This window comes from Oncorhynchus clarkii, chromosome 2 (assembly GCF_045791955.1).
Source record: "Oncorhynchus clarkii lewisi isolate Uvic-CL-2024 chromosome 2, UVic_Ocla_1.0, whole genome shotgun sequence".
Lineage (NCBI taxonomy): Eukaryota > Metazoa > Chordata > Actinopteri > Salmoniformes > Salmonidae > Oncorhynchus > Oncorhynchus clarkii.
The window spans coordinates 27,564,873-27,590,948 of record NC_092148.1 but is presented as its reverse complement, the minus strand read 5'-3'; the positions used below and the strand labels follow the sequence as shown (position 1 = coordinate 27,590,948).

The 26,076-nt window shown below is 38.9% G+C and overlaps 2 protein-coding genes across 6 annotated transcripts in view; one reads left to right on the top strand and one right to left on the bottom strand.

Moving 5' to 3' along the window:
• Positions 1–539: 539 nt before the first annotated feature.
• On the top strand, positions 540–9,458 carry LOC139365833 (islet cell autoantigen 1-like). 4 transcript variants are annotated; one of them, XM_071102909.1, is made up of 14 exons: positions 540–608; positions 1,997–2,026; positions 2,137–2,311; positions 2,532–2,604; positions 2,750–2,873; positions 4,665–4,863; positions 5,276–5,401; positions 5,513–5,611; positions 6,018–6,121; positions 6,228–6,268; positions 6,529–6,591; positions 6,763–7,041; positions 7,973–8,065; positions 8,311–9,439. In XM_071102909.1, exons 2-14 carry the CDS (start codon positions 2,010–2,012, stop codon positions 8,430–8,432), a joined length of 1,515 nt encoding a protein of 504 aa, XP_070959010.1. In that variant the 5' UTR covers positions 540–608; positions 1,997–2,009; the 3' UTR covers positions 8,433–9,439. The 4 variants fall into 4 exon arrangements, with proteins under 4 accessions (XP_070959010.1, XP_070959001.1, XP_070959015.1 ...); XM_071102900.1 differs by lacking the exon at positions 540–608 and adding an exon at positions 985–1,126 and having other exon boundaries at positions 8,311–9,458; XM_071102914.1 differs by lacking the exon at positions 540–608 and adding an exon at positions 1,269–1,405.
• Positions 9,459–9,935: 477 nt separating this feature from the next.
• The window catches only part of LOC139365816 (glucocorticoid-induced transcript 1 protein-like), a 30,497-nt gene continuing 14,356 nt past the window's right edge, over positions 9,936–26,076 (bottom strand). Inside the window, exons 5-9 of one of the 2 annotated variants that reach the window (XM_071102891.1) lie at positions 18,848–18,958; positions 14,972–15,109; positions 14,293–14,482; positions 12,639–12,753; positions 9,936–12,365 (exon numbers count right to left, since the gene is read on the bottom strand). In XM_071102891.1, the coding sequence (XP_070958992.1) occupies positions 11,954–12,365; positions 12,639–12,753; positions 14,293–14,482; positions 14,972–15,109; positions 18,848–18,958 (966 nt within the window). In that variant the 3' untranslated portion in view covers positions 9,936–11,953. The remainder of the gene's footprint in view (positions 12,366–12,638; positions 12,754–14,292; positions 14,483–14,971; positions 15,110–18,847; positions 18,959–26,076) is intronic. The other variant, XM_071102895.1, reaches the window with a different exon arrangement.

Genomic DNA, 26,076 nt, shown 5'->3' with positions numbered 1-26,076 from the left:
CTCATATCAGTCCACTGTGTCTGCATTGCGACCAGATTTCCTGGTCCCTCCCTGTATGAAAATTATTTGGCAGCTATTCTTTCAAAATAATATGCATTTATTTATTTATTTAAAACAGATATTGATCTAATAAAAAGCATAGCTGAAGCACACCCAGATAAAAAAAATTGAGAGTCGCACATTCTATATATATAAACTCTCAGTAATTTATTGAGTAAAACACCAACGTTACGGTATGACTGTGTCTTCTTCAATAATATGTATTTATTTATTTTTAGACAGATATTGATGTCATAAATAAATTGTGCCACCACATGTATTTTTGGTATCAGCTAACCACATCATACGTTGTGGCAATCTGTCCGTCGATGACCGTCGATGACAGACACAACCATTGGTTGATGCCCATGCAACGTTTGAGCAGGGGATCTCGACCAATGAGTGCCTGACTACCTCCGAGGTCTGGAAGATCAGATCACAATGCATCTTTTAATCGTCTGCACCTGTCTGAAGATGAGGGCACAATCAGAATGTGGACAAGACAAAGCATGGAAGTTAGAACCAGGCATAAACAGAGCTTAACGGGTACATATTTTAGGAATAGTGAGGTGAGTTTTCAGAGCAGTGTGATATTATTATTTTTCCACATTAAATAGGAGCTTGTTAGTAAATGTCCTCTGAGGTGGGCATCAAGCTATTTTTACCTACTGTCCCCATTTAATGTAGTTTCTCATATTTACTATCAACCGTGTCCTCAAGGCCACTACAGTTCACATAGGCCTACAATAAAAAATGTATACTATTTCCCCCCCCCCCCCCCCAAACATTATTTGCAACGTGTTTTTTTTCACGACGAACACTTATATAATGCAGGGAGGAAATTCACGCAAACCTATCGCCTTCCGCTTTATTTGCTAATCCCAAATATTTGATCAACAAACTCGACTGCACCCTTTTTTATGGGAGCGAGTTTGGTGCGTTGTTACATGACGTCATCGATCATTCAGTGCAAGGATTGTATTCAACAGAATGAGATGCTGATTACGCTGTATAGCCTAGTCAATAATAGTATAATAAATGTATGTACGTTGGCTATAGCTGAATGGTAGGCTATCAACACAGCAAGGTATGTGATTTTCAATGTAAATTAATTGCTTTTGGTCAATAGGTGGTTATTGGCGGCACAAAGGATATGGAGAGGGCAGTCTGGTTCACATACGCTGATGATGCGAAGCGTTCTGTTTATTCTCGTACGGCGGTCGAGTAAACCGGACATTGCATTCATTCATATGCAGGAATCGTTTTATTATAAATCTTCTGTTATGGCATTATCCTTGGCTATCTGATGATGATAATGTCTTGAACAAGGTGCGTGCTTGCCTTGTCAGCGACAGGCCTAAACCAGGTACCTTATTATCAGAGGCTGCTGAATCGTGACAGAATATTGCCAGGCCCTTTCGGGTCTGCACTGTTAGCCTACAGACTAGACTAGCATGATAGGTTGAGCCTTGTTTAATTTTGTAAATGGTTATTGAATATATATATATATATATTAATTAAAAATTAAAATTAATTAATTAAAAATCAATTAAAAAATATATTTTTTGTTTTCAACTGTCTATCGAGCAAGATAATGAGTCCCCTAACATGATACATTTTATATAAATGTTTTTTTTGTTAAAGGTATATAAAAAAAAAAAGTTTATATTCAATAACAGAAGGATTGGGCTAATAAATTGACCATTCTGCCAATCATTTGCCCATGACTGTCAAGGAAAACAAGCGGGGCAGCAGGTGCACTTTTCAAAATGGTGTTGAATGTCAACTTTGTTTTCACAGTAGCTACTTTTGGTTAATATTTGACCTCAACCAATGGGCAGGTAGAAACTCATACAGTTTTAGTCCATGGGTCAACACCATTGGTCCAGACCTACCTGGTGAATGGAGTTGAAGTTGGCCTGCAAAGCCATGACATAACACGTAACCTACGTTACAGGTAACCTGACAAAATGGAGAGGGGAAATTAGTGAGTACACAAACACTCGCCATCTTTGAATTAACATCACAAATGTATTTGTTCTTTGCCATATGGTTGATAAAGTAACAAGACTTTGACCGTTTCGGATGTCATTGCAGCGGTGGCTACTCCCGGGAGTATTTTGACCGCTTTATTGAAAGCCAAGACTCGTCTGTTGTGAACAAGTTCCAGCAAAAGTACTGGAAAACCAAACAGAAGATCATCAAGGTCACGGGAAAGAAAGAGGACGAACATGTCGTGGCGTCAGACGCAGACCTGGATGGCAAACTGGAGGTTCGCTTCACAGATCAAATGCTTCAAATCTGTTTTGTTACTGTGTCATGGATACATTGTCATAGATAGACAACTGTTGTGCCAATTACCAAAGACCTGACAATATCAAGTATCAACCTCTGTTCATCTCACATAACATAGGCAGATGATTGTTAATGATTTGCATAAAATGCATATATATTTGTTGACTGGCATAAGTCATTTTTCCATGGCATTGTAGGTGTTTCACTCTGTCCAGAGAACGTGCATGGAGCTATTGAAGGTGATCGAGCAGTACCAGAGAAGAATCTGCTGTGAGTCTTTTCACCCTCACATCTGGCACCCGCTTCCATGTCGGACCCAGTTACATCTGGGTACCCAAGGTTCTTCTGGACCCGGATTCTAAAGCCCTGTTCAATCCTCTGAGTTCTACCATGTGGTTCTATCCCTTCTCTTCAGTTCTATCCCAGGAGGAGAATGAGTTGGGGCGGTTCCTGCGCTCACAGGGCTCCCAGGACCGGACCAGGGCTGGAAAGATCATGCAGGCTACCGGGAAAGCTCTCTGCTTCTCCTCCCAGCAGAGGTTTGTACCTGGACCACACTATCAGAGGACAGACAGACACACTGGATATTGCAGTGTAGATAGATAGACATCACAAGGTAGAGAGACAGACTACTATCCTGCATGTCTGTCTCCCTCTACTAGAGGAAATGAGACAGACTACTAGTGTAGTAAGACAGACATGTAGGATAGTAGTCATAGGCGGCGTGTCCATAAGGCTAGGGGAATTAAAATGGCAAAATGATATAGCCTAATTAGCCTACTCCTGTCTATACAAAAAAATGTAATCATTCAAAATAGGCTACTACACCAGAAAGCATGATTTGTCCACAGAGGATCATTAGCTTCTTTTAAAATGGGTGGAAGGTAGCTTAGCTGTTAAGAGTGTTGGGCCAATAACTGAAATGTCGCTGGTTTGAATCCTTGAGCCGACTAGGTGAAAAATGTGTTTAGTGCCCTTGAGCAAGGCACTTTACCCCAATTGTACCTGTAAGTCACTTTGAATAAGAGCATCTTCTAAATGTAAAAAAATATTTGCTGTGAATTGTTTTAAATCGCATTGCCTACAGTCGGAAGGGCCCGCAATTTCTTCAGCGTGCGTTGCAAATACCAAATAGATGATTGTTGAGTTGCGACTGTCAGTGAAAAGCAGAGGCTCAGCCAGGCATATTGGATTTTGAAATATTGCAATTTTGAAAGCAAATGGCTGTTGCTGTAAAGAGAGGACGATGAAAATACTGTCTTTTAGTTAGCAAAATTCGCAACATAATTGAGCGAACAAACTTATCAGCACCATCCGAGATCATCCGCTATATATCCCTGGTGAGTGTTCACTGATCAGTGCCACTTGAAACTTTGTTTTTGGACAATAATTTCCTCTTCCGGGTTAGATGGACGTCATATTGTAAGTATTTGTGTCTCTTTCAATTTTTATTGATCTGTTTGTCATTCTCAGCAGAGTAGGTTACCCTGTAATTTTTGTCGTATTTATAAAAAAATATTCTGCTTATAAAGTGTAGTAGAATTGCATGAAATGTGTTTATGAAAGGCCACATTTCTTCCTTTGCAAAGAAAGAAGAAACATATCTGATATAGCCTATATCTCTACGTCACTACGCGCTCAGCCGTGCATTGAACAGTCTTTTTTTGCGAACAGTGATTGAGTTATATTATTAGCCTAAATCATGACTATCCAATCTACTCATCACATTATGAATAGTGGGCTATCTTACATAAGTCTGCAAATGTGATGATGCATAGAATGCTATATTTATAAAGGTACATTTTTGGGGGGTGAAAATGAACTTGAAACTCACACACTACCTATGATAGTAGTCTCCCTCTTACAGAGGGGAAGACAGACTACCAGTGTAGAGAGACATGAGATAGACGATTGCGTCAATTGGCTCCTAAGGGACAGGCTAGGAGTCTGCTGTGTGGAGACAAAAAGAGAAAGAAAACGGCATACAGTGACAGCTTTGTATTCCGACAGACAGCCTGTACTGTATCAACACAGTACCCAGAGTGTTTGAATAGAAACTGATGAATCACAATTGAGAGAGTGCTATGATAATCCATGTTGTTTAGGTGAAGGTTTATCAGTGTGTTTACTTACTGTTTGCTGCTACATCTTTAAGCTTTAGTGACAATAACCCAGTCAAAAGATTCAGGAGCAGAAAAAAGGTGAACAGACAATCATCTTCTTTCTAAATGGATATTTTCGTCCAGCTGCTGCTCCTCACTCACTCATCCACATTGTGTCAGCTGCACTTCATTTGTTCTCTGTTGATGACAGTCTTTTGTCCCCCTCAGGCTGTCTCTGCGTAGTCCTTTGTCTCGCCTCTACCAGGAGGTGGAGACTTTCCGATACCGGGCCATCTCTGACACCTGGCTGACGGTGAACCGCATGGAACAGTCCAGGACGGAATACCGTGGAGCACTGCTCTGGATGAAGGATGTATCCCAGGAGCTCGATCCAGACACACACAAACAGATGGAGAAATTCCGCAAGGTTAGCATACTCTCTTTAGAAATAGGTCTCAATCATATGAAGTCAGTGGGCCAGATTGATTAAGCATTTGTACCAGTTTCTTTAGAGCAAATTTAAATCAGAATTTCATAGAATCAAACAGAAAATGGAAATGGTTATATTTACCACTAGATGGTGCAATTTACTGTAAATGTGTTGTGTGTGATTCGGTACTTCAGTATGGAGCTGATTCATGGGAACTAGGGGAAAGGCATGTTTTCTTCTGTTTTGTGTTGGTTACACTCAAGGGTTATCTTGAGTGAGAAAGACTTCAGTTGCACTTGCAACATCAGTGTATTCTCATGTGTGATCTTTATTCCATGCAATGTTGTGCCTATGTTATGATCCTGTCTTCCTTCTGTTGAGTAATATTTAATCTCTCCTCTCATCTCAGGTTCAAGTGCAGGTGCGAACCACTAAAACAAGCTTTGACAAACTGAAGAATGATGTCTGCCAGAAAGTCGATTTATTAGGAGCCAGCCGCTGTAATCTGCTTTCTCATGTTTTAACCACATACCAGGTACACCGGAATATCAAGGAGTGGTGTATGCACAGAAAGTAAAATAACAATTATTGCATAATAGTAATTGTTGGCTACAGCCTTGTGCTAATAAGTATGTGTGTGTTTCAGACCACCCTGTTGCACTTCTGGGAGAAGACGTCTCACACTATGGCTGCCATTCATGAGAGCTTTAAGGGCTGCCAGCAATATGAGTTCTCTACAATCAAGGTGAGGGAGGCCTCTATCATATTTTGTATTTAATTTAACTAGGCAAGTCAGCTAAGAACAAATTATTATTTACAATGACTGCCTACCCCGGCTAAACCCTAACCCGGATGACGCTGGGCCAATTGTGCGCCGCCCTATGGGACTCCCAATCACGGCCGGTTGTGATACAGACTGGAATCGAACCAGGGTCTGTAGTGACGCCTCTAGCACTGAGGTGCAGTGCCTTAGACCGCTGTGCCACTCGGGAGCCCTGTCATCTTTGTCAGGATTTTGGAAACGGTGAACAGTTCGTTTTTATATCTAAAATAACGAAGAACGGTGTGTTTCACCATAAGGCCTCACTTAGATGACAGCACTCGGTGTCATGTCTTGTGACGTTCTCCGTATGTCATTCTTCTACTTCCAGAGCCTCCAAGACCCCATGGATAAACTGTCATCTCAGGGATCGAAGAAAAAGAGGGAGAAGAAAGTCCAAACAGAGACTGATCTTGAGGAGACTGCAGATGGCCAGTAAGTAAAATCCATACAACATGACAGAATGAATTTAAAGTCTTACATTATGCTACACAGGATCCTATACTGTACACATGTAACGTGTTTCTGTTGTTGTCCTTAGACTTATCTCAATAGATCCCAATGAAGAGTCCAATGAAGAAGGTAACGGACAACAGTGTATTTATGAATATTTCTATATTTATGGCTAGATTAAATCAGATTCCCGACACCCGCATAGCTGTTGTGTTGACCGTGTCTGAGGTGGAATTGTGTTAGAGCTGTCAAATCCACAAGTAGCTACCGGTATTATGTCTATCACGGACATTGCCATTGGCTGCATGGAATCCGGATTAAAGCTTCATTTGATTGAATCTAGGCCTTAAACCAAGTTACCATGCACTTTTCACTCTCATCCTGTGCAGCTCAAACCAAGACACCTTCTGGACAATTCTTTGAAGAAATCGACCTTAATAGACAAATGACAGGTAATGTACAGAAGCACCACCTCAACGTATGTGTCCTAAATGAATACCAGAGAAAAATATATGAACAGATCATGTGAAATTATTTCACCCTAAAAAACATAATCAACTACCCATTATTAGGCCCCACTGTCCACCTCTAAATAACACAGTATTTGTTATTGGTTATTCCAGGGCCTGAGGATCTTCTCTCAGCCTTCTCTAGTCAAGAGCAGGAGGAGGGTGGAGAGAGGGACAGCTTGGCCTTGTTGAATGAGATTCTGGGCAGCACGTCTCTGGATGAGGGCGAGTTCTCACAGGAGTGGCAGGAGGTGTTTGGTAAGGGGGATCAGGGGAGCGGAGCCACTAGTAAAGGGGGCCTAGTGGAACCCCAGCAAGAGGAAGACTCCTCCATCTTCCTCCCATCTCACCTCCTGGACCAGAACAGGAACAATCTCCAATCTTCGCTCTCAGGTCAGAGGTCAAATACTGTAGATCATACAACACTGTTGTGCATATTTATTCATTGGTCAGATTGCATTGCTCTTCATTGAAAAACAAACCATGTGAAGCATCACGGTATAGTTCTTCCAAAACACAGGATGTTGAGGAGAGAAAGCATGTAAAAGATCATCCTTGATTAAATTGAGGAGAAATCCCTGACCAGAGTATGAAGCATGCGACAATTGAACCAATTTGTATTGGTGTAATTAAATTCAACCCTGTGGTTGGTTAGATTTTATGAATGAGCCCAGAAATGACATAATTAGGGCTGTGCAGTCAGCCTTGACAGTTTTTCTTCTCTCTGAATAAGTACTTCAACAAATAAACCTTTTTCACCATGCGTAACTATTTCCACAGAGAAAAGTGGCCCTAAAATGCTTTTTTTTAAACTACAGCTGTATAAGTAATAGGCACTGGCTATTTGATTTGCTTACCCATAGCTAATTGCTAATCTCTTTCCATTCCATTTCTCTCTGGGTCTGGGCAACGACTACTAGTCCATCATCTGTTTTTGTGTTTGTCTATATTCACAGTGGGGGCTAGTGAAGTGAACAGTCATACTGAAATATAAATCTTTAAACCTCGTGTGGATCTAAATGTATTATTAAATACATTTCCATTTCACACCACTTGTACAGGGTACATACATACTTGTGCATGCGTGAAACTGGACAAATATAATTAAGTACCCCTTATTTGACCTTTGAAATGGTTATGGACTGACAATTGTATTTTGGAGAACATGCATAGATATGCAGTGTTCAATAATTGCAATATTATTGTCTATTGCACAAAGTCCTGTTCATACAAAAGTTCTGTGTGAAAGTAATTTATTGTCTCCTGGATCAAGCAACGATGTGTATCCCCTCAAGATGGGTCTAAATCTGCATCTCCCTTCCAGATTGGGCCACGAGCATTCCACAGCCCATCTCCCAGGCAACAGAGCAATCATCTGGAGCCAATCAGAACCCCTCTAGGCCAACAGCAGCGAGAGGTAGGATTGGGCCAAACGAGTAAAACATATGAATAGAATTGAAAGAAAGGGTTTAGCTCATAAAAAAAGCTGTTTCCAGCAAGAACGTGTGTTTATGAGCGCTTTCGGAGTACTTGTTGGGTATAAATATTACCAGGAATAGCACAATGTCTGAGTCAGATGAAGCCCTGTATTAAACAAGACATTACTATTCAACATCCAAGTTTACTGTGTGAGATGGTTTACCTTTGGTTCTGATTGTACAGAGACGCCAGAGACCGCCAAAGACCTTTCAGCCTGGTTTAACCTGTTCGCCGACTTGGACCCTCTGTCGAATCCAGACGCAGTAGGCAGGAGTGGTCAGGAGCATGAGCTTCACAACGCATAGACCTGCGACCTGATTCACGTCTAGGGATCCTACGCTATAAGTTAGCATAATGCACAACAAGGTTATGGTTATTTTGTTGTTAACATCTGTTCTAGGGTCATCTCTCTCAACCCCTGTCCTACTCCTTACCATTGAGTTAAACAACAAATTGACCCTGGACCAGCTGTTAAGGATGCATTTACTGTATCAATCAATTGATCTTGAAATCATGAATTCCAAAAGAAAACAAATGTTGTCTTTTTATGTTTGACATGATTTATCAATGTTTATACGTTAAGTTGTCAGAGGGTAGATGCTTTCAACAACCAAAATATGTACGAAGGATTCAAGATTTTTCAGAATTATTGCCTTGTCATTCGGGTATACCTGTAAGCCTTCTGGTGGTGACAATGAGGCCTTTACACCCATCTCAACAATAGAAAAATCAGCATAAAAGGTCAAATAAGTATCAGTTTTATCTGATAGATCATACATTTATTGCATGTTGTGTATTCCTTATTTAGTCGTGATTGTACTCACAATATGTTACTGTTGACAGTAACATATCTAACATTTGATTTGAGATGCCCTGGAATAAATTTAAGGCGCGTTAGAGCAGCGCACTAGACAGCCAACAATGTACCCTTTTTAAAGACATTTTCTCAGACGTTTGCGGAAATCCTATTCACGGTAACCACTGCACATGTCGGCTCAAGCGTAAATGACCTTAGTCTGTTCTATAGCACGCCTCAGATTGAATCCCAGCCTAGGTGTACATTTATTAACTAGCTGCACCTTTTCAAGTACACAATCTGTATTATATTGCTTGGAGAGCAACCTGTGGAAGGGCGAGAATACATATGTTGTAATTGGTGACTGGTTTTAAGTGTAAACAATGATTAGAGAATGATATTTACATTTGATTAATTGTTGAGTGCTGAAGAAGCGTGCATTTTGATTGTCAGTAAAAATGTTGCTAAATGAGACTAACTTATTAGAATTAAACTATTGCCCTTATCTACATTAAAGCCTTGTTTATTCCTGTTATCTTATGTATTGTTGCTTTATTTGAATGCTGCAAAGCTATGCTGTTCCTCTGTCAGGTTACAACTACCACAAGACTATTCTTCCTCTGGTTAATTAGCTTTGAATAGATAGTGGGATGTGTGCATTCTCTATGAATCCCTGAAGCATATGCTGTCACTGTAGGCTTCCTCTGAACCATGAAACTAATAAGCCAGGTTAAGGGGATCTAGGGCTCAATTCAATCCGTATCGCAGATGTTCAGCGCTATAGCATGCTTAAAATAACATTTCTGATTCAGATCGAACGCAGGAACATTGCCTTTAAATACATTTGTGCTATAGTGCTGAACTTAGGCGATATGGATTGAATCGAGCGCCTAGTCTCACGTGGCCAGCCTTCCAAATCCTGTCTTGTTGAAGCCTGGGCTTAATATACTAACATCTAAAATAATGTGAAGCTAGTGCTTTAAAAAATAATTGAGACAAGCGTCAAGTGTAATTTTATTGCTTACTTTATTGTAAAAACAAGGTCTACATATAAAACAAATACACAGGCATGAAATATTAGTGCCGAACATGGCAAGCCTTGCTGAACTTTGAAAATAATATGTTAGTATGATTCGAGCAGCGTTCATCTTTACTGACAAAATATACATCTAGGTTTGAGTGGATTGTGTTGCATATGTTGGTTTTGCCTGTTGTTACTTAAAATATTTGTTTATATTAATGCCAAGGGGTTTTAACGTAATGGACTGGATTTAATAGGGGGAGGTCCACGTTATAGCTCGATTTATATTTAAAGGCGATGTTCCCGCGCTACTTCCGCGACAAGGATTGAATCCAGCCCTTGTACAGTTTCATGAAAAATTTTACTCCATACTGAACGTCAAATCAACACTAAGATACTCAGTTTATTTTAACAGATCTGTGGAATTGCACGAATTAAGTGCTTTGAAAATCTCAGCCTCAATGTTAATTCTGATTGACAGAATTATAAGTGTCTGATTGCTTATCTATTTAGTTTTTTTAACTTTCGGCTTTGCTATTTTTTGTTGTTGTTGATGCTTAAAAATTTTTTTTAGGGCTAGATTCTATCAGATGCGCACTAGCCAACACCCGCATTAGAGCTGTCAAATCCACAAGCGGCTCCCGGCGTTATACCTAAAGCGGACATTGCCATTGGCTGCATGGAGACGCATTGAGAGAAATCCCATGTAGCCTTGTTTACAAGTTCGAACACTGGATTGTGAGATGTAATCTAAACCTCGATTAGGCTGATAGAAATGCTCATTATTTTGTTTAGGGATTTCCAATTTGAGCATCATTATTTCTATATAGCCTACACTTTCTCTTTCTGAACTTCTATCGCGAGTGAGACGAGTATGGCTTCGTGACAATGATCACAGGAGCATTTGTTCACCGATTTGTACAGCTCCAACGCAGTAACACCTGACGCCGCCAAAACTCAAGACACCGCTGGTCAACACTTAATCCGATTGAATCTAGGCCTTATTTTGATCAATTTTATTGGTAAAATGTCATAGCTCATATTTATCAATTTCATCACTAGGGAGATTGAACAGGCTCTGAAAGGTAATACTGCTGATATCTTGGAGCTACAATATAATAACCTCTGGAATGTCTCTTTAAGCACTTGAAACTATCTTTACAGATTTCCAATGCACAAAGTTATTTCTATCGATGGCAATCCTTTAATATGTCGTGTTGAAAGATTAGAATCAGCACTTGTCTAAAGACTATGGAATGTCTTAGGAGTGATGTCATGAATGAACCATAAAAGACAACGTCAAAGTTCATGCATGAGTCGTAGTACATTCCAAATGACCTGAGTTCATTGGTTATTCAGGGGACCTGAAAGAAGGCTATGTGGGGACATTGTGCTTTGTAGCTGGCTGTGTGGTCACTTTCAGATCGTCTTTAAACTGGATTGAGACCTGAAATAAGTGTAAACATTCAGGAAAAAGTGGACCATTGTATTGTAACTGTAGGACATCCCAATAGGGTTTTTAATATAGACAGGCATGATATTTTATTTTATATTAAAAAGCTCATCCATGGTGTAATATTGGCTAGCAACACAGAACAGCTAAATAAGCTGGTTAGATAAACATTTTCAAAATTCAATAAAATATGTTTCTCTTGCCCATTGCTTAATTCCCTTTTTTTTCTCAATTTCTTGAATTGATTTTTGATAAAGCTGATGATTGCTAAAGAACACAATACATGAAACAATCGAATCTACCCTCTGAATAGAAAACAAGTCTTTCTGGAGGATTTTGCCTGCCACACCTTTCAGAAGAGAAGGCTAGGTTAGTAAGGATAGGCCCTCCTTGCTGGCTAATGTTGCGTTAAAGAGCCATACTCAGCTAGCCTGGTTCCAGATCTGTTGTGCTGTTTTGCTACCTCCTATGGTCATTGCGACCATAGGAGTTAGCAAGACAGCTCAAACTGATCTGGGACCAGGCTAATGCTCATAAGCTGGACTGTACCTGAGAACTAGCTGGTAAGAAGGATGTGTGTAGTGGAGCAGGGATCTGTAGACAGGCCACCTGGGACCACTGCTGTGCTTGTCAGTTTACCTGTGTCTGTGTTAGTGTCTGGGCTCAGACTGTCTGTGCTGTTCTCTGTGCTTGTGTTGGTGCCGACGCCTGTGTCTGAGCTACTGACCATGTCTGTGCCTATAGACGAGCTCCAGTTAGTGGAGGCCAGAGTAGTGAAAGTAGTGGGTGTCATGGCGTCCTCGGGCCATGTGCTGCTTCTTGCATGGAGACCAGGGCTGGGCGAGGTTGTGGTGAAGTGGGAGGAGCAGAGGAGTTTGACGGGACAGAAGGCGGAGCCCCTGGGGATGAAGTTCACCTTGTTTTTGTCTGGGCATGAAAAAAGAGGGAAGCCTCTGGAGACACCAGACCTGGGGAGGAAAAGTGAGGGAGAATGTCTTCATCTTTGTATCATCACATACCAAAGTGTGTATATGAAACACCTACAGTGAGAGAGTCCTACAGATGTAGGATCTTAATTTGATCATTCCGTTGCAGGAAAACTAAATGAAGATCCTACATCTGTAGAGTAGCATAAGGACACTATCAGACCAATTAAAAAAAATAAAAAAAAACATGTAACACTATGAAGTTGAGAAGCATTTGAATTAGAAACACCCCTCAACGTAGTGAAGAAGACTTACACCATCTCTTCAAACACTTTGACCCTCTCACACCCCTCCGGAGGCTCCCGTTTGAACATGTAGCTGTTGTTGGGTTTGGGAGAGGTGGCAAACTTGGGAAGGGGAGAGCCGCTGTCTGAAAACAGAATGAAACATGTAAGCAGGTCAGTGTGGTGATCTTATGTTCCTATAAGGGAACGTGTGTTAGAGATCTGTTGCCTGTAGAAGACAATGTGATTCACATAATACTGCACAGTATTAATATAGCGTGAGCCATTTATCATTAACCAAATCCTGATCACTAGGCTCCTGAGCAGAGTATGTGAGCGGAGCATGCCCAATTTGATTGGAGCGTGGAGCAAGATTCCCCAAAGGCTGGAGCACTGGCCTTCTCGCCCGCTCCAATTTCACTCCAGTAGCGCTCACTTCACGAGCTCAGGGCATGCCCGCCCCTGCATGCATTTATAGTCTACTTGTATGCTGCTAATAACCCCATGCTTCAGCTCCTGTCATGGAGTTCACTAAATATTTCCATAAAGAAACTGATAGAACACACAGGTGCTAAATCAAAGTGACTTACAAAGATGAGGACCAATAGCAAGAGAAGGAGTGTAGTGCTGTTGTGTCCACAACTAAAGAATCATTGTGGAATCTGAAAAGACATGCACATGCTACATGCACATGCTAAAAGAAAGTGCATCATTGTAGAAAGTATTTCTAAACTAAAATCAGATATTTTAAATGTTTCGTTCATTTTTGTTCTATTATCTATACAATAGGCCATCATTGATTTTGGCCCAATAGGCCTGGCATATTCCCACGTTCAAGGAGCTTTCCGTTTTGATTGGGTTTTTTCGCCTAAAAACCTTTAGGCCTACCTATAAAAATTAATTAAAAAACAACTCTGCATCTCTGCCCAGCTTGGCAAGAGTGGCCAAAAGGGTGTTTAGCATCCCCAGTGGCTCTGCAAGTGTGGAGAGGATATACTCCGCTGCCAGCCAGCTGGCTCTCCAGACACCATCGCATGAGTCTGAACCCACAGACTGGCCAAACTCGTGTTTCTAAAAATGAATTCCAAAGCACTAACAAGTCCTTTTTCCTTTAATTTGCATTTCATTCGAAGTAAGTCACAGCCTAAATGCACAATTTATAGACTATAATGACTTAATACAACAAAATGTTGTTTAAATGCTGTGCGCTTTATGTCCCTACCAGCCTATCGTGTCGAATTCGCAAATGCTTCACAACGTACTTCTTTGTAGGCTATAGCCTGGAAATAATATAGCCTAAATAATTCATTTTTGTTCCTTCTTAGGCTCCTGACCTATTTAGAGTGTTTATATGCTGTTTAACATTCAAATCCATATGGTTTGGTTTCAACACTTAAAAACCAATTGGTAGGTCCAGTTCATCACAAAAATAGATGGGTGTTGGTTAAATTGTGATTTTAATGAACGGCGCGAATTTGGAACTGGAGTTTTTTTCCCCGTGAGCGTAGAACGGTTGTTAGCGGAGCGGTTGGAAAAGACATGGAGCGCTGAGCAGGATTTCCAACCGCTCAACTATGCTCACATACTCTGCTCCTGAGACATGCAATGGCTGGAGACTGTTGAATGTGTGCCTTGAACTACAGTAATAGATCATGCAAGCCAGAAAATACATCTGAATGGAGTACCTTTGTCAAGCTCTTCTGCAGAGCAGGGGCTGCCTTCTCGGGAGTGGAGGGGGTCAGGAGTGAAGGGGCAGGCCCAGGGGCTGGAACCGCCACTAGAGGGGGCCTGGGTGTCCGTGTCACGTGTGTCACCGCCATTGCCGTAGCGATGAGGCTGAAAGGGGGCGCGGCGGCCATCCAACACATCCAAAGCCTGAAAGGTCAGAGGTGGGGATGGAGGGACAGGATGAAGGGATGAGAGGAGTGCGAGAACCACAGCAGGGCACTATATAATTCACAGTTATTGATTATCATACATAAGTTAATTCAATGCATTCAGTTAATTTCAGTATTATCACACTGCGCGTAAACTCCAGTATGTGTGGACGTATTTGAATGACAAGCAGAAAAGCGAATACCAGAGCAGATGATAATGTATGATACTGTATGAAAATGTTCAGAGCCCTTCTGCTTCTGCTGTAGGGTACAGCTGATTCTGAGCAGAGGAAGACTTGCTGCGCTGCAGGTCATAAATATGTGTGTGTGTGTGGGTGCGTGCGTGCGGGCACTCACGCACACGCTTCAGGGAGACCCATTTCGCTAACCTGTCAAGGTTTACTGCCCTACTTCACACACAATTTACAGCTCTACTCAACTCTCAGCAATTTAAATCTGTGTGTGAATACAGTGTGTGTGTGTCCACCTGTATTCCCTGCTTCCAGTCCTCTCTGATGAACACATTCTCCAGCTCGTGGTTGATGCCCTCCACACTGCTAGGCACTCTCGATATGAGGGACTTTGGCACTGGGATGTTCGACAGGGCTGTGGAAACCACCTTATTCTGGAAAACATGGCAAACCAAGGGTTCAGTTATATTTTGTTAAGTGGTAGAAATGTTTTGTAGCTTTTCTATGATCATTTAAAAAAAGACATCTTGTCAATTGTATGCTCTCCCCAGTATTTTAGTGTATGGTATTGCTATAGAATGTGATTTATGTGAGGTTAAAATTTAAGTTAAATGACAAAGTGAGGTCAACAATAATATAGGCTAGATTGTGATCTACCACCGGTGAAAGTCATGCCATGTTAAAGTTAGTTTATGTTATTTTTCCCAGTGCTTTGTTTACAGTTGCTCAGTGTCTGTTAATGAATGAACCACAAACACAGAAAGTACTGGGAACTGGGAATGCCCAGACATGTCTCCTCCTCTTCCTCATCTCCGTCTCTGGTCAGAATAGGGACTAGAGCTCTTTAAATAAAACACTTCCTAAAACACACACACACACATATATATGCTATATATATGCAGACATGCTCAAATTTGTTGGTACCCCTCCACAAAAAACGCTGAATACACAATTTTCTAATTGAAACTGACAAAAGTAATTGGCGTCCACCATTGTTTATTCCATATTTAATAGAAATCAGACTTTGCTTCAGATGTTTTATTTCATCATAATATTGTAAATAATAAAACAAATAAATGGCATGGACAAAAATGATGGGACATTTAACCTAATACAACCTTTAGAGGCAGTCACTACAATCAAACGTTTTCTATAGCTCTCAATTCGCAATTCTCAGGTCGCAATTGTAAATGAGAACTTGTTCTCAACTTGCCTACCTGGTTAAATAAAGGTGAAATAAAAAATAAATGTTTAAAAAATGAGACTTCTGCACCTGTTAACAGGTAGTTTGGCCCACTCTTCCTGAGCAAGCTGCTCCAGCGGTCTCAGGTTTGATGGGTGCCTTCTACAGACTGCAAGTTTCAGCTCTTTCCACAGATGTTCGATAGGATTCAGATCAGGAATCATAGAAGGCCACTTCAGAATAGTCCAATGTTTTGTTCTTATCCATTCTTGGGTGCTTTTAGCTGTGTGTTTTGGGTCACAATCCTGTTGGGAGGACCCATGACCTGCGACAGACAGAGCTTCTTGACACTGGGCAGTACATTTCGCTCCAGAATGCCTTGATAGTCTTGTGATGTCATTGTACCATGCACAGATTCAAGGCACCCTGTGCCAGGCGCAGCAAAGCAGCCCCAAAACATAAACAAGTCTCCTCCATGTTTTACTGTAGGTATGGTGTTCTTCTCTTTGAAAGCTTCATATTTTTGTCTGTGAACATAGAGCTGATGTGACTTGCCAAAAAGCTCCAGTTTTGACTCATCTGTCCAAAGGACATTCTCCCAGAAGGATTGTGGCTTGTCACTATGCATTTTAGAAAATTCCAGTCTGGCTTTTTATGTTTTTCTGTCCTCCTGGGTCTTCTTCCATGGAGCCCACTTTCGCTCAAAAAGAGACGGATGGTGCGATCAGAAACTGAAGTACCTTCACCTTAGAGCTCAGCTTGTATCTCTTTGGCAGTTATCCTTGGTTCTTTTTCTACCATTTGCACTCTTCTTCTGTTCAATCTGGGGTTGATTTTCCTCTTGCGGCCGCACCCAGGGAGGTTGGCTACAGTTCCATGGACCTTAAACTTCTTAATATTTGCAACTGTTGTCACAGGAACATCAAGCTGCTTGGAGATGGTCTTGTAGGTTTTACCTTTACCATGCTGGTCTATTTTCTTTCTGATCTCCTTTGCTTTCTCTGGTCCATGTTAAGTGTGGTGCACACAATGATACCAAACAGCACATTGACTACTTTTCTCAATTTAAATAGGCAGAATGACTAATTACAAGATTGGAGACGTGTGATACTAATAAAAGAAACAAATTATTTTGAAATATCACTATAATCCAATTATTTATTATCTTTTCTAAGGGGTACCAACAAATGTGTCCAGGCCATTTTAGAATATCTTTGTAGAAAAGGCAATAATTAATCTCTTTTCACAGCTTCTTTGCTTTATTCTATGACATACCAGAAGGCATGCTGGTATATATGATAAAATAGCTTTAATTTCATCACTTTTCAGGAGGAATTGAGCAATATTTCAATGAGCTGTAAGGGTGCCAACAAATTTGAACACACACACACATATATATATATAATTTGCAAATAAATTAATTAACCTCTAGTGACACTCCATCCCGTGAAGGGGACCGTTGTCATCATCTGACACTAATTAGCATAACGCAACGGACATAAATATTACTCGAAAATATTCCTACTCATGAAAATCACAAGTGAAATATATTGAGACACAGCTTAGCCTTTTGTTAATCACCCTGTCATCTCAAATATGCTTTACAGCCAAAGCTAGACAAGCATTTGTATAAGTTTATCGATAGCCTAGCATAGCATTTTGTCCAGCTAGCAGCAGGTAACTTGGTCACGGAAATCAGAAAAGCAATCAAATTAAATCGTTTACCTTTGATGAGCTTCGGATGTTTTCACTCACGATAGCTCCGTTTGTTCTTCACGTTTGGCTGAGAAATTGCCCGGAAATGGCAGTCACGAAAACGGCGAAAAATATTCCAAATTAGCTCCATAATATCGACAGAAACATGGCAAACGTTGTTTATAATCAATCCTCAAGGTGTTTTTCAAATATCTATTCGATAATATATCCATCGGGACAATTCGTTTTTCAGTAGGACCGATTGGAGTAATGGCTACCTCTGTATTTTACGAGAGAATCTCTCTGGGAGCGTCAGGTGACCACTTGCGCAATGTAGCCGCCTACGGGTATTCTTCAACATAAATGCGTAAAACTATGTCACAATGCTGTAGACACCTTCGGGAATACGGAGAAAGAGTAATCTGGTTGATAGCCCATTCACTGCTCAATAGGGACACATTGGAACGCAGCGCTTTCAAAACATGAGGCACTTCCGGATTGGATTTTTCTCAGGCTTTCGCCTGCAACATCAGTTCTGTTATACTCACAGAAAATATTTTTACAGTTTTGGAAACTTTAGAGTGTTTTCTATCCTAAGATGTCAATTATATGCATATTCTAGCATCTTGTCCTGACAAAATATCCAGTTTACTATGGGAACATTTTTTTTTTCTCCAAAAATGAAAATACTGCCCCCTAGTCACAAAAGGTTAAAAATCCTGAGATGTGATTTTCTGGAATTTCTTTTCTCATTTTGTCTGTCATAGTTGAAGTGTACCTATGATGATAATTACAGGCCTCTCTCATCTTTTTAAGTGGGAGAACTTGCACAATTGGTGGCTGACTAAATACTTTTTTGCCCCACTGTGTGTGTGTATATATATATATATATATATATATATATATATATATATATATATATATATATATATATATATATATATATATAGATAAATAAATAAAAACACAAGAGGTCTGACTACATTCATATGACAGGAAACATGCCTGAACAATTGCTTGAATTGTGCTGCACAATTCTGCATTACAGCAAACCCACATTGTTGTTTTGGAAAGACATGTTGCCTGAAGCAGAAACAGCCTGGCACCCAGGCTACCAAAACCCTAGTCTATACATTTACAATCAAGTATTATCCATAATAAGAACTGCATTTATTTAAGGTTGTACATGGTATGGGGACACTGCCACTGTGGATATAGCATTGGGGTAGATACCATACCTTGCCCTGTTATCTGGGTGGCAGACACAGGGAGGCAGCAATAAGGTATAACTCACCTGGGGATGGCATGTGGTGCTGGTGTGTAGTCCCAGCTGTTGATCTCGGTCTTTGCTCTGGCGGCTGACCTGTTTACTGCGCTGGAGCTGCAGCCTGAGTTTAGCAATCTGCTGGAGAAAGACAGTGGGTTTACCTCAGAGAAAATGAATGGTTTTCAATGGACATTCAAGGTAGCCTTGAATGTACTGCATGTGCTGTGTAGCCAACACTTCTATTGTTTCATGCCATACATGACAGAGAGGTGGCTAAAGCACAAATAGACTGGACCACCAGGCTATATTTGAGGTATAATTCAATAGAATATGCCTTTAGAAAAGGTACAAAGCAATATGTAAAGGATAATCATAAGTGAAGCCAAAGGGTTATTATGTTTCTGTACTGGTTATATAATCATAACATAATCAGTTCTATAACGCAGACTAAGGCGAGGTCTTTTAATGCTGATCTTATAATCCTGGCTATACAGTACACAGAAAGAGTATGTCTACTCTATAGGATGCCCTTCCCTGCATGTCATCCATACAGGTTATTATAGTACAGTACCATGTCATCCATGTACAGTGCCTTGCGAAAGTATTCGGCCCCCTTGAACTTTGCGACCTTTTGCCACATTTCAGGCTTCAAACATAAAGATATAAAACTGTATTTTTTTGTGAAGAATCAACAACAAGTGGGACACAATCATGAAGTGGAACAACATTTATTGGATATTTCAAACTTTTTTAACAAATCAAAAACTGAAAAATTGGGTGTGCAAAATTATTCAGCCCCTTTACTTTCAGTGCAGCAAACTCTCTCCAGAAGTTCAGTGAGGATCTCTGAATGATCCAATGTTGACCTAAATGACTAATGATGATAAATACAATCCACCTGTGTGTAATCAAGTCTCCGTATAAATGCACCTGCACTGTGATAGTCTCAGAGGTCCGTTAAAAGCGCAGAGAGCATCATGAAGAACAAGGAACACACCAGGCAGGTCCGAGATACTGTTGTGAAGAAGTTTAAAGATTTCCCAAGCTTTAAACATCCCAAGGAGCACTGTGCAAGCGATAATATTGAAATGGAAGGAGTATCAGACCACTGCAAATCTACCAAGACCTGGCCGTCCCTCTAAACTTTCAGCTCATACAAGGAGAAGACTGATCAGAGAGGCCCATGATCACTCTGAATGAACTGCAGAGATCTACAGCTGAGGTGGGAGACTCTGTCCATAGGACAACAATCAGTCGTATATTGCACAAATCTGGCCTTTATGGAAGAGTGGCAAGAAGAAAGCCATTTCTTAAAGATATCCATAAAAAGTGTTGTTTAAAGTTTGCCACAAGCCACCTGGGAGACACACCAAACATGTGGAAGAAGGTGCTCTGGTCAGATGAAACCAAAATTGAAATTTTTGGCAACAATGCAAACGTTATGTTTGGCGTAAAAGCAACACAGCTCATTACACTGAACACACCATCCCCACTGTCAAACATGGTGGTGGCAGCATCATGGTTTGGGCCTGCTTTTCTTCAGCAGGGACAGGGAAGATGGTTAAAATTGATGGGAAGATGGATGGAGCCAAATACAGGACCATTCTGGAAGAAAACCTGATGGAGTCTGCAAAAGACCTGAGACTGGGACGGAGATTTGTCTTCCAACAAGACAATGATCCAAAACATAAAGCAAAATCTACAATGGAATGGTTCAAAAATAAACATATCCAGGTGTTAGAATGGCCAAGTCAAAGTCCAGACCTGAATCCAATCGAGAATCTGTGGAAAGAACTGAAAAATGCTGTTCACAAATGCTCTCCATCCAACCTCACTGAGCTCGAGCTGTTTTGCAAGGAGGAATGGGAAAAAAATGTCAGTCTCTCGATGTGCAAAACTGATAGAGACATACCCCAAGCGACTTACAGCTGTAATCGCAGCAAAAGGTGGCGCTACAAAGTATTAACTTAAGGGGGCTGAATAATTTTGCACGCCCAATTTTTCAGTTTTTGATTTGTTAAAAAAGTTTGAAATATCCAATAAATGTCGTTCCACTTCATGATTGTGTCTCACTTGTTGTTGATTCTTCACAAAAAAATACAGTTTTATATCTTTATGTTTGAAGCCTGAAATGTGGCAAAAGGTCGCAAAGTTCAAGGGGGCCGAATACTTTCGCAAGGCACTGTAGGTTATTATAGAATAGCACCATTATATGTAGGTTATTATAGAACAGTACCATGTCATTCATACAGGTTATTATAGTAAAGTATCATGTCATCCATACAGGTTATTATAGAACAGTACCAAGTCATTCATACATGTTATTATAGTACAGCATCATGTCATCCATACAGGTTACTATAGAACAGTACCATTATATCCATGTAGGTTACTATAGTACAGTACCATTATATCCATGTAGGTTATTATAGTACAGTACCATTATATCCATGTAGGTTATTATAGAACAGTACCATTATATCCATGGAGGTTACTATAGAACAGTACCATTATATCCATGTAGGTTACTATAGAACAGTATCATTATATCCATGTAGGTTATTATAGAACAGTACCATTATATCCATGTAGGTTACTATAGAACAGTACCATTATATCCATGTAGGTTACTATAGAACAGTACCATTATATCCATGTAGGTTATTATAGAACAGTACTATTATATCCATGTAGGTTACTATAGAACAGTACTATTATATCCATGTAGGTTACTATAGAACAATACCATTATATCCATGTAGGTTACTATAGAACAATACCATTATATCCATGTAGGTTACTATAGAACAGTACCATTATATCTATGTAGGTTACTATAGAACAATACCATTATATCCATGTAGGTTACTATAGAGCAGTACCATTATATCCATGTAGGTTACTATAGAATAGAACAGTACCATTATATCCATGTAGGTTATTATAAAACAGTACCATGTCATCCATACAGGTTATTATAGTACAGTACCATTATATCCATGTAGGTTACTATAGAACAATACCATTATATCCATGTAGGTTACTATAGAGCAGTACCATTATATCCATGTAGGTTACTATAGAATAGAACAGTACCATTATATCCATGTAGGTTATTATAAAACAGTACCATGTCATCCATACAGGTTATTATAGTACAGTACCATTATATCCATGTAGGTTACTATAGAACAGTACCATTATATCCATGTAGGTTACTATAGAACAGTACCATTATATCCATGTAGGTTACTATAGAACAGTACCATTATATCCATGTAGGTTACTATAGAACAGTACCATTATATCCATGTAGGTTACTATAGAACAGTACCATTATATCCATGTAGGTTACTATAGAACAGTACCATGTCATCCATGTAGGTTATTATAGAACAGTACCAAATCCTTCAGAACAGTACCAAATCATTCATACATGTTATTATAGTACAGCATCATGTCATCCATACAGGTTATTATAGAACAGTACTATTATATCCATGTAGGTTACTATAGAACAGTACCATTATATCCATGTAGGTTACTATAGAACAGTACTATTATATCCATGTAGGTTACTATAGAACAGCATCATGTCATCCATACAGGTTATTATAGTACAGTACCATTATATCCATGTAGGTTATTATAGAACAGTACTATTATATCCATGTAGGTTACTATAGAACAGTACCATTATATCCATGTAGGTTACTATAGAACAGTACCATTATATCCATGTAGGTTACTATAGAATAGTACCATTATATCCATGTAGGTTACTATAGAACAGGACCATTATATCCATGTAGGTTACTATAGAACAGGACCATTATATCCATGTAGGTTATTATAAAACAGTACCATGTCATCCATACAGGTTATTATAGTACAGTACCATTATATCCATGTAGGTTACTATAGAACAGTACTATTATATCCATGTAGGTTATTATAGAACAGTACCATTATATCCATGTAGGTTACTATAGAACAGTACCATTATATCCATGTAGGTTACTATAGAACAGTACCATTATATCCATGTAGGTTACTATAGAACAGCATCATGACATCCATATAGGTTATTATAGAACAGTACCATTATATCCATGTAGGTTACTATAGAATAGAACAGGACCATGTCATCCATACAGGTTATTATAGAACAGTACCATTATATCCATGTAGGTTACTATAGAACAGTACCATTATATCCATGTAGGTTACTATAGAACAGTACCATTATATCCATGTAGGTGATTATAGAACAGTACCATTATATCCATGTAGGTTATTATAGAACAGTACTATTATATCCATGTAGGTTACTATAGAACAGTACTATTATATCCATGTAGGTTACTATAGAACAGTACCATTATATCCATGTAGGTTACTATAGAATAGAACAGTACCATTATATCCATGTAGGTTATTATAAAACAGTACCATGTCATCCATACAGGTTATTATAGTACAGTACCATTATATCCATGTAGGTTACTATAGAACAATACCATTATATCCATGTAGGTTACTATAGAGCAGTACCATTATATCCATGTAGGTTACTATAGAATAGAACAGTACCATTATATCCATGTAGGTTATTATAAAACAGTACCATGTCATCCATACAGGTTATTATAGTACAGTACCATTATATCCATGTAGGTTACTATAGAACAGTACCATTATATCCATGTAGGTTACTATAGAACAGTACCATTATATCCATGTAGGTTACTATAGAACAGTACCATTATATCCATGTAGGTTACTATAGAACAGTACCATTATATCCATGTAGGTTACTATAGAACAGTACCATTATATCCATGTAGGTTACTATAGAACAGTACCATGTCATCCATGTAGGTTATTATAGAACAGTACCAAATCATTCAGAACAGTACCAAATCATTCATACATGTTATTATAGTACAGCATCATGTCATCCATACAGGTTATTATAGAACAGTACTATTATATCCATGTAGGTTACTATAGAACAGTACCATTATATCCATGTAGGTTACTATAGAACAGTACTATTATATCCATGTAGGTTACTATAGAACAGCATCATGTCATCCATACAGGTTATTATAGTACAGTACCATTATATCCATGTAGGTTATTATAGTACAGTACCATTATATCCATGTAGGTTATTATAGAACAGTACTATTATATCCATGTAGGTTACTATAGAACAGTACCATTATATCCATGTAGGTTACTATAGAACAGTACCATTATATCCATGTAGGTTACTATAGAATAGTACCATTATATCCATGTAGGTTACTATAGAACAGGACCATTATATCCATGTAGGTTATTATAAAACAGTACCATGTCATCCATACAGGTTATTATAGTACAGTACCATTATATCCATGTAGGTTACTATAGAACAGTACTATTATATCCATGTAGGTTACTATAGAACAGTACCATTATATCCATGTAGGTTATTATAGAACAGTACCATTATATCCATGTAGGTTATTATAGAACAGTACCATTATATCCATGTAGGTTACTATAGAACAGTACCATTATATCCATGTAGGTTACTATAGAACAGTACCATTATATCCATGTAGGTTACTATAGAACAGCATCATGACATCCATATAGGTTATTATAGAACAGTACCATTATATCCATGTAGGTTACTATAGAATAGAACAGGACCATGTCATCCATACAGGTTATTATAGAACAGTACCATTATATCCATGTAGGTTACTATAGAACAGTACCATTATATCCATGTAGGTTACTATAGAACAGTACCATTATATCCATGTAGGTGATTATAGAACAGTACCATTATATCCATGTAGGTTATTATAGAACAGTACTATTATATCCATGTAGGTTACTATAGAACAGTACTATTATATCCATGTAGGTTACTATAGAACAGCATCATGTCATCCATACAGGTTATTATAGTACAGTACCATTATATCCATGTAGGTTATTATAGTACAGTACCATTATATCCATGCAGGTTATTATAGAACAGTACCATTATATCCATGTAGGTTATTATAGAACAGTACCATTATATCCATGTAGGTTACTATAGAACAGCATCATGTCATCCATAAAGGTTACTATAGAACAGTACCATTATATCCATATAGGTTATTATAGAACAGTACTATTATATCCATGTAGGTTACTATAGAACAGTACCATTATATCCATGTAGGTTATTATAGAATAGAACAGGACCATTATATCCATGTAGGTTATTATAAAACAGTACCATGTCATCCATACAGGTTATTATAGTACAGTACCATTATGTCCATGTAGGTTACTATAGAACAGTACTATTATATCCATGTAGGTTACTATAGAACAGTACTATTATATCTATGTAGGTTACTATAGAACAGTACCATTATATCCATGTGGGTTACTATAGAACAGTACCATTATATCCATGTAGGTTACTATAGAACAGTACTATTATATCCATGTAGGTTACTATAGAACAGTACCATTATATCCATGTAGGTTACTATAGAACAGTACCATTATATCTATGTAGGTTACTGTAGAACAGTACCATTATATCCATGTGGGTTACTATAGAACAGTACCATTATATCCATGTGGGTTACTATAGAACAGTACCATTATATCCATGTGGGTTACTATAGAACAGTACCATTATATCCATGTAGGTTACTATAGAACAGTACTATTATATCCATGTAGGTTACTATAGAACAGTACTATTATATCCATGTAGGTTACTATAGAACAGTACCATTATATCCATGTAGGTTATTATAGAACAGTACCATTATATCCATGTAGGTTACTATAGAACAGTACCATTATATCCATGTAGGTTACTATAGAACAGTACCATTATATCCATGTAGGTTATTATAAAACAGTACCATGTCATCCATACAGGTTATTATAGTACAGTACCATTATATCCATGTAGGTTACTATAGAACAGTACCATTATATCCATGTAGGTTACTATAGAACAGTACTATTATATCCATGTAGGTTACTATAGAACAGTACTATTATATCCATGTAGGTTACTATAGAATAGAACAGTACCATTATATCCATGTAGGTTACTATAGAATAGAACAGTACCATTATATCCATGTAGGTTACTATAGAATATAACAGTACCATTATATCCATGTAGGTTATTATAGAACAGTACCATTATATCCATGTAGGTTATTATAGAACAGTAC

Coding starts and splice junctions, on each gene's coding strand:
- LOC139365833 (XM_071102900.1), top strand. Junction 2,874..4,664: donor TGCTTCTCCTCCCAGCAGAG/GTTTGTACCTGG, acceptor TGTCCCCCTCAG/GCTGTCTCTGCGTAGTCCTT. Junction 6,122..6,227: donor GAGGAGACTGCAGATGGCCA/GTAAGTAAAATC, acceptor TGTTGTCCTTAG/ACTTATCTCAATAGATCCCA.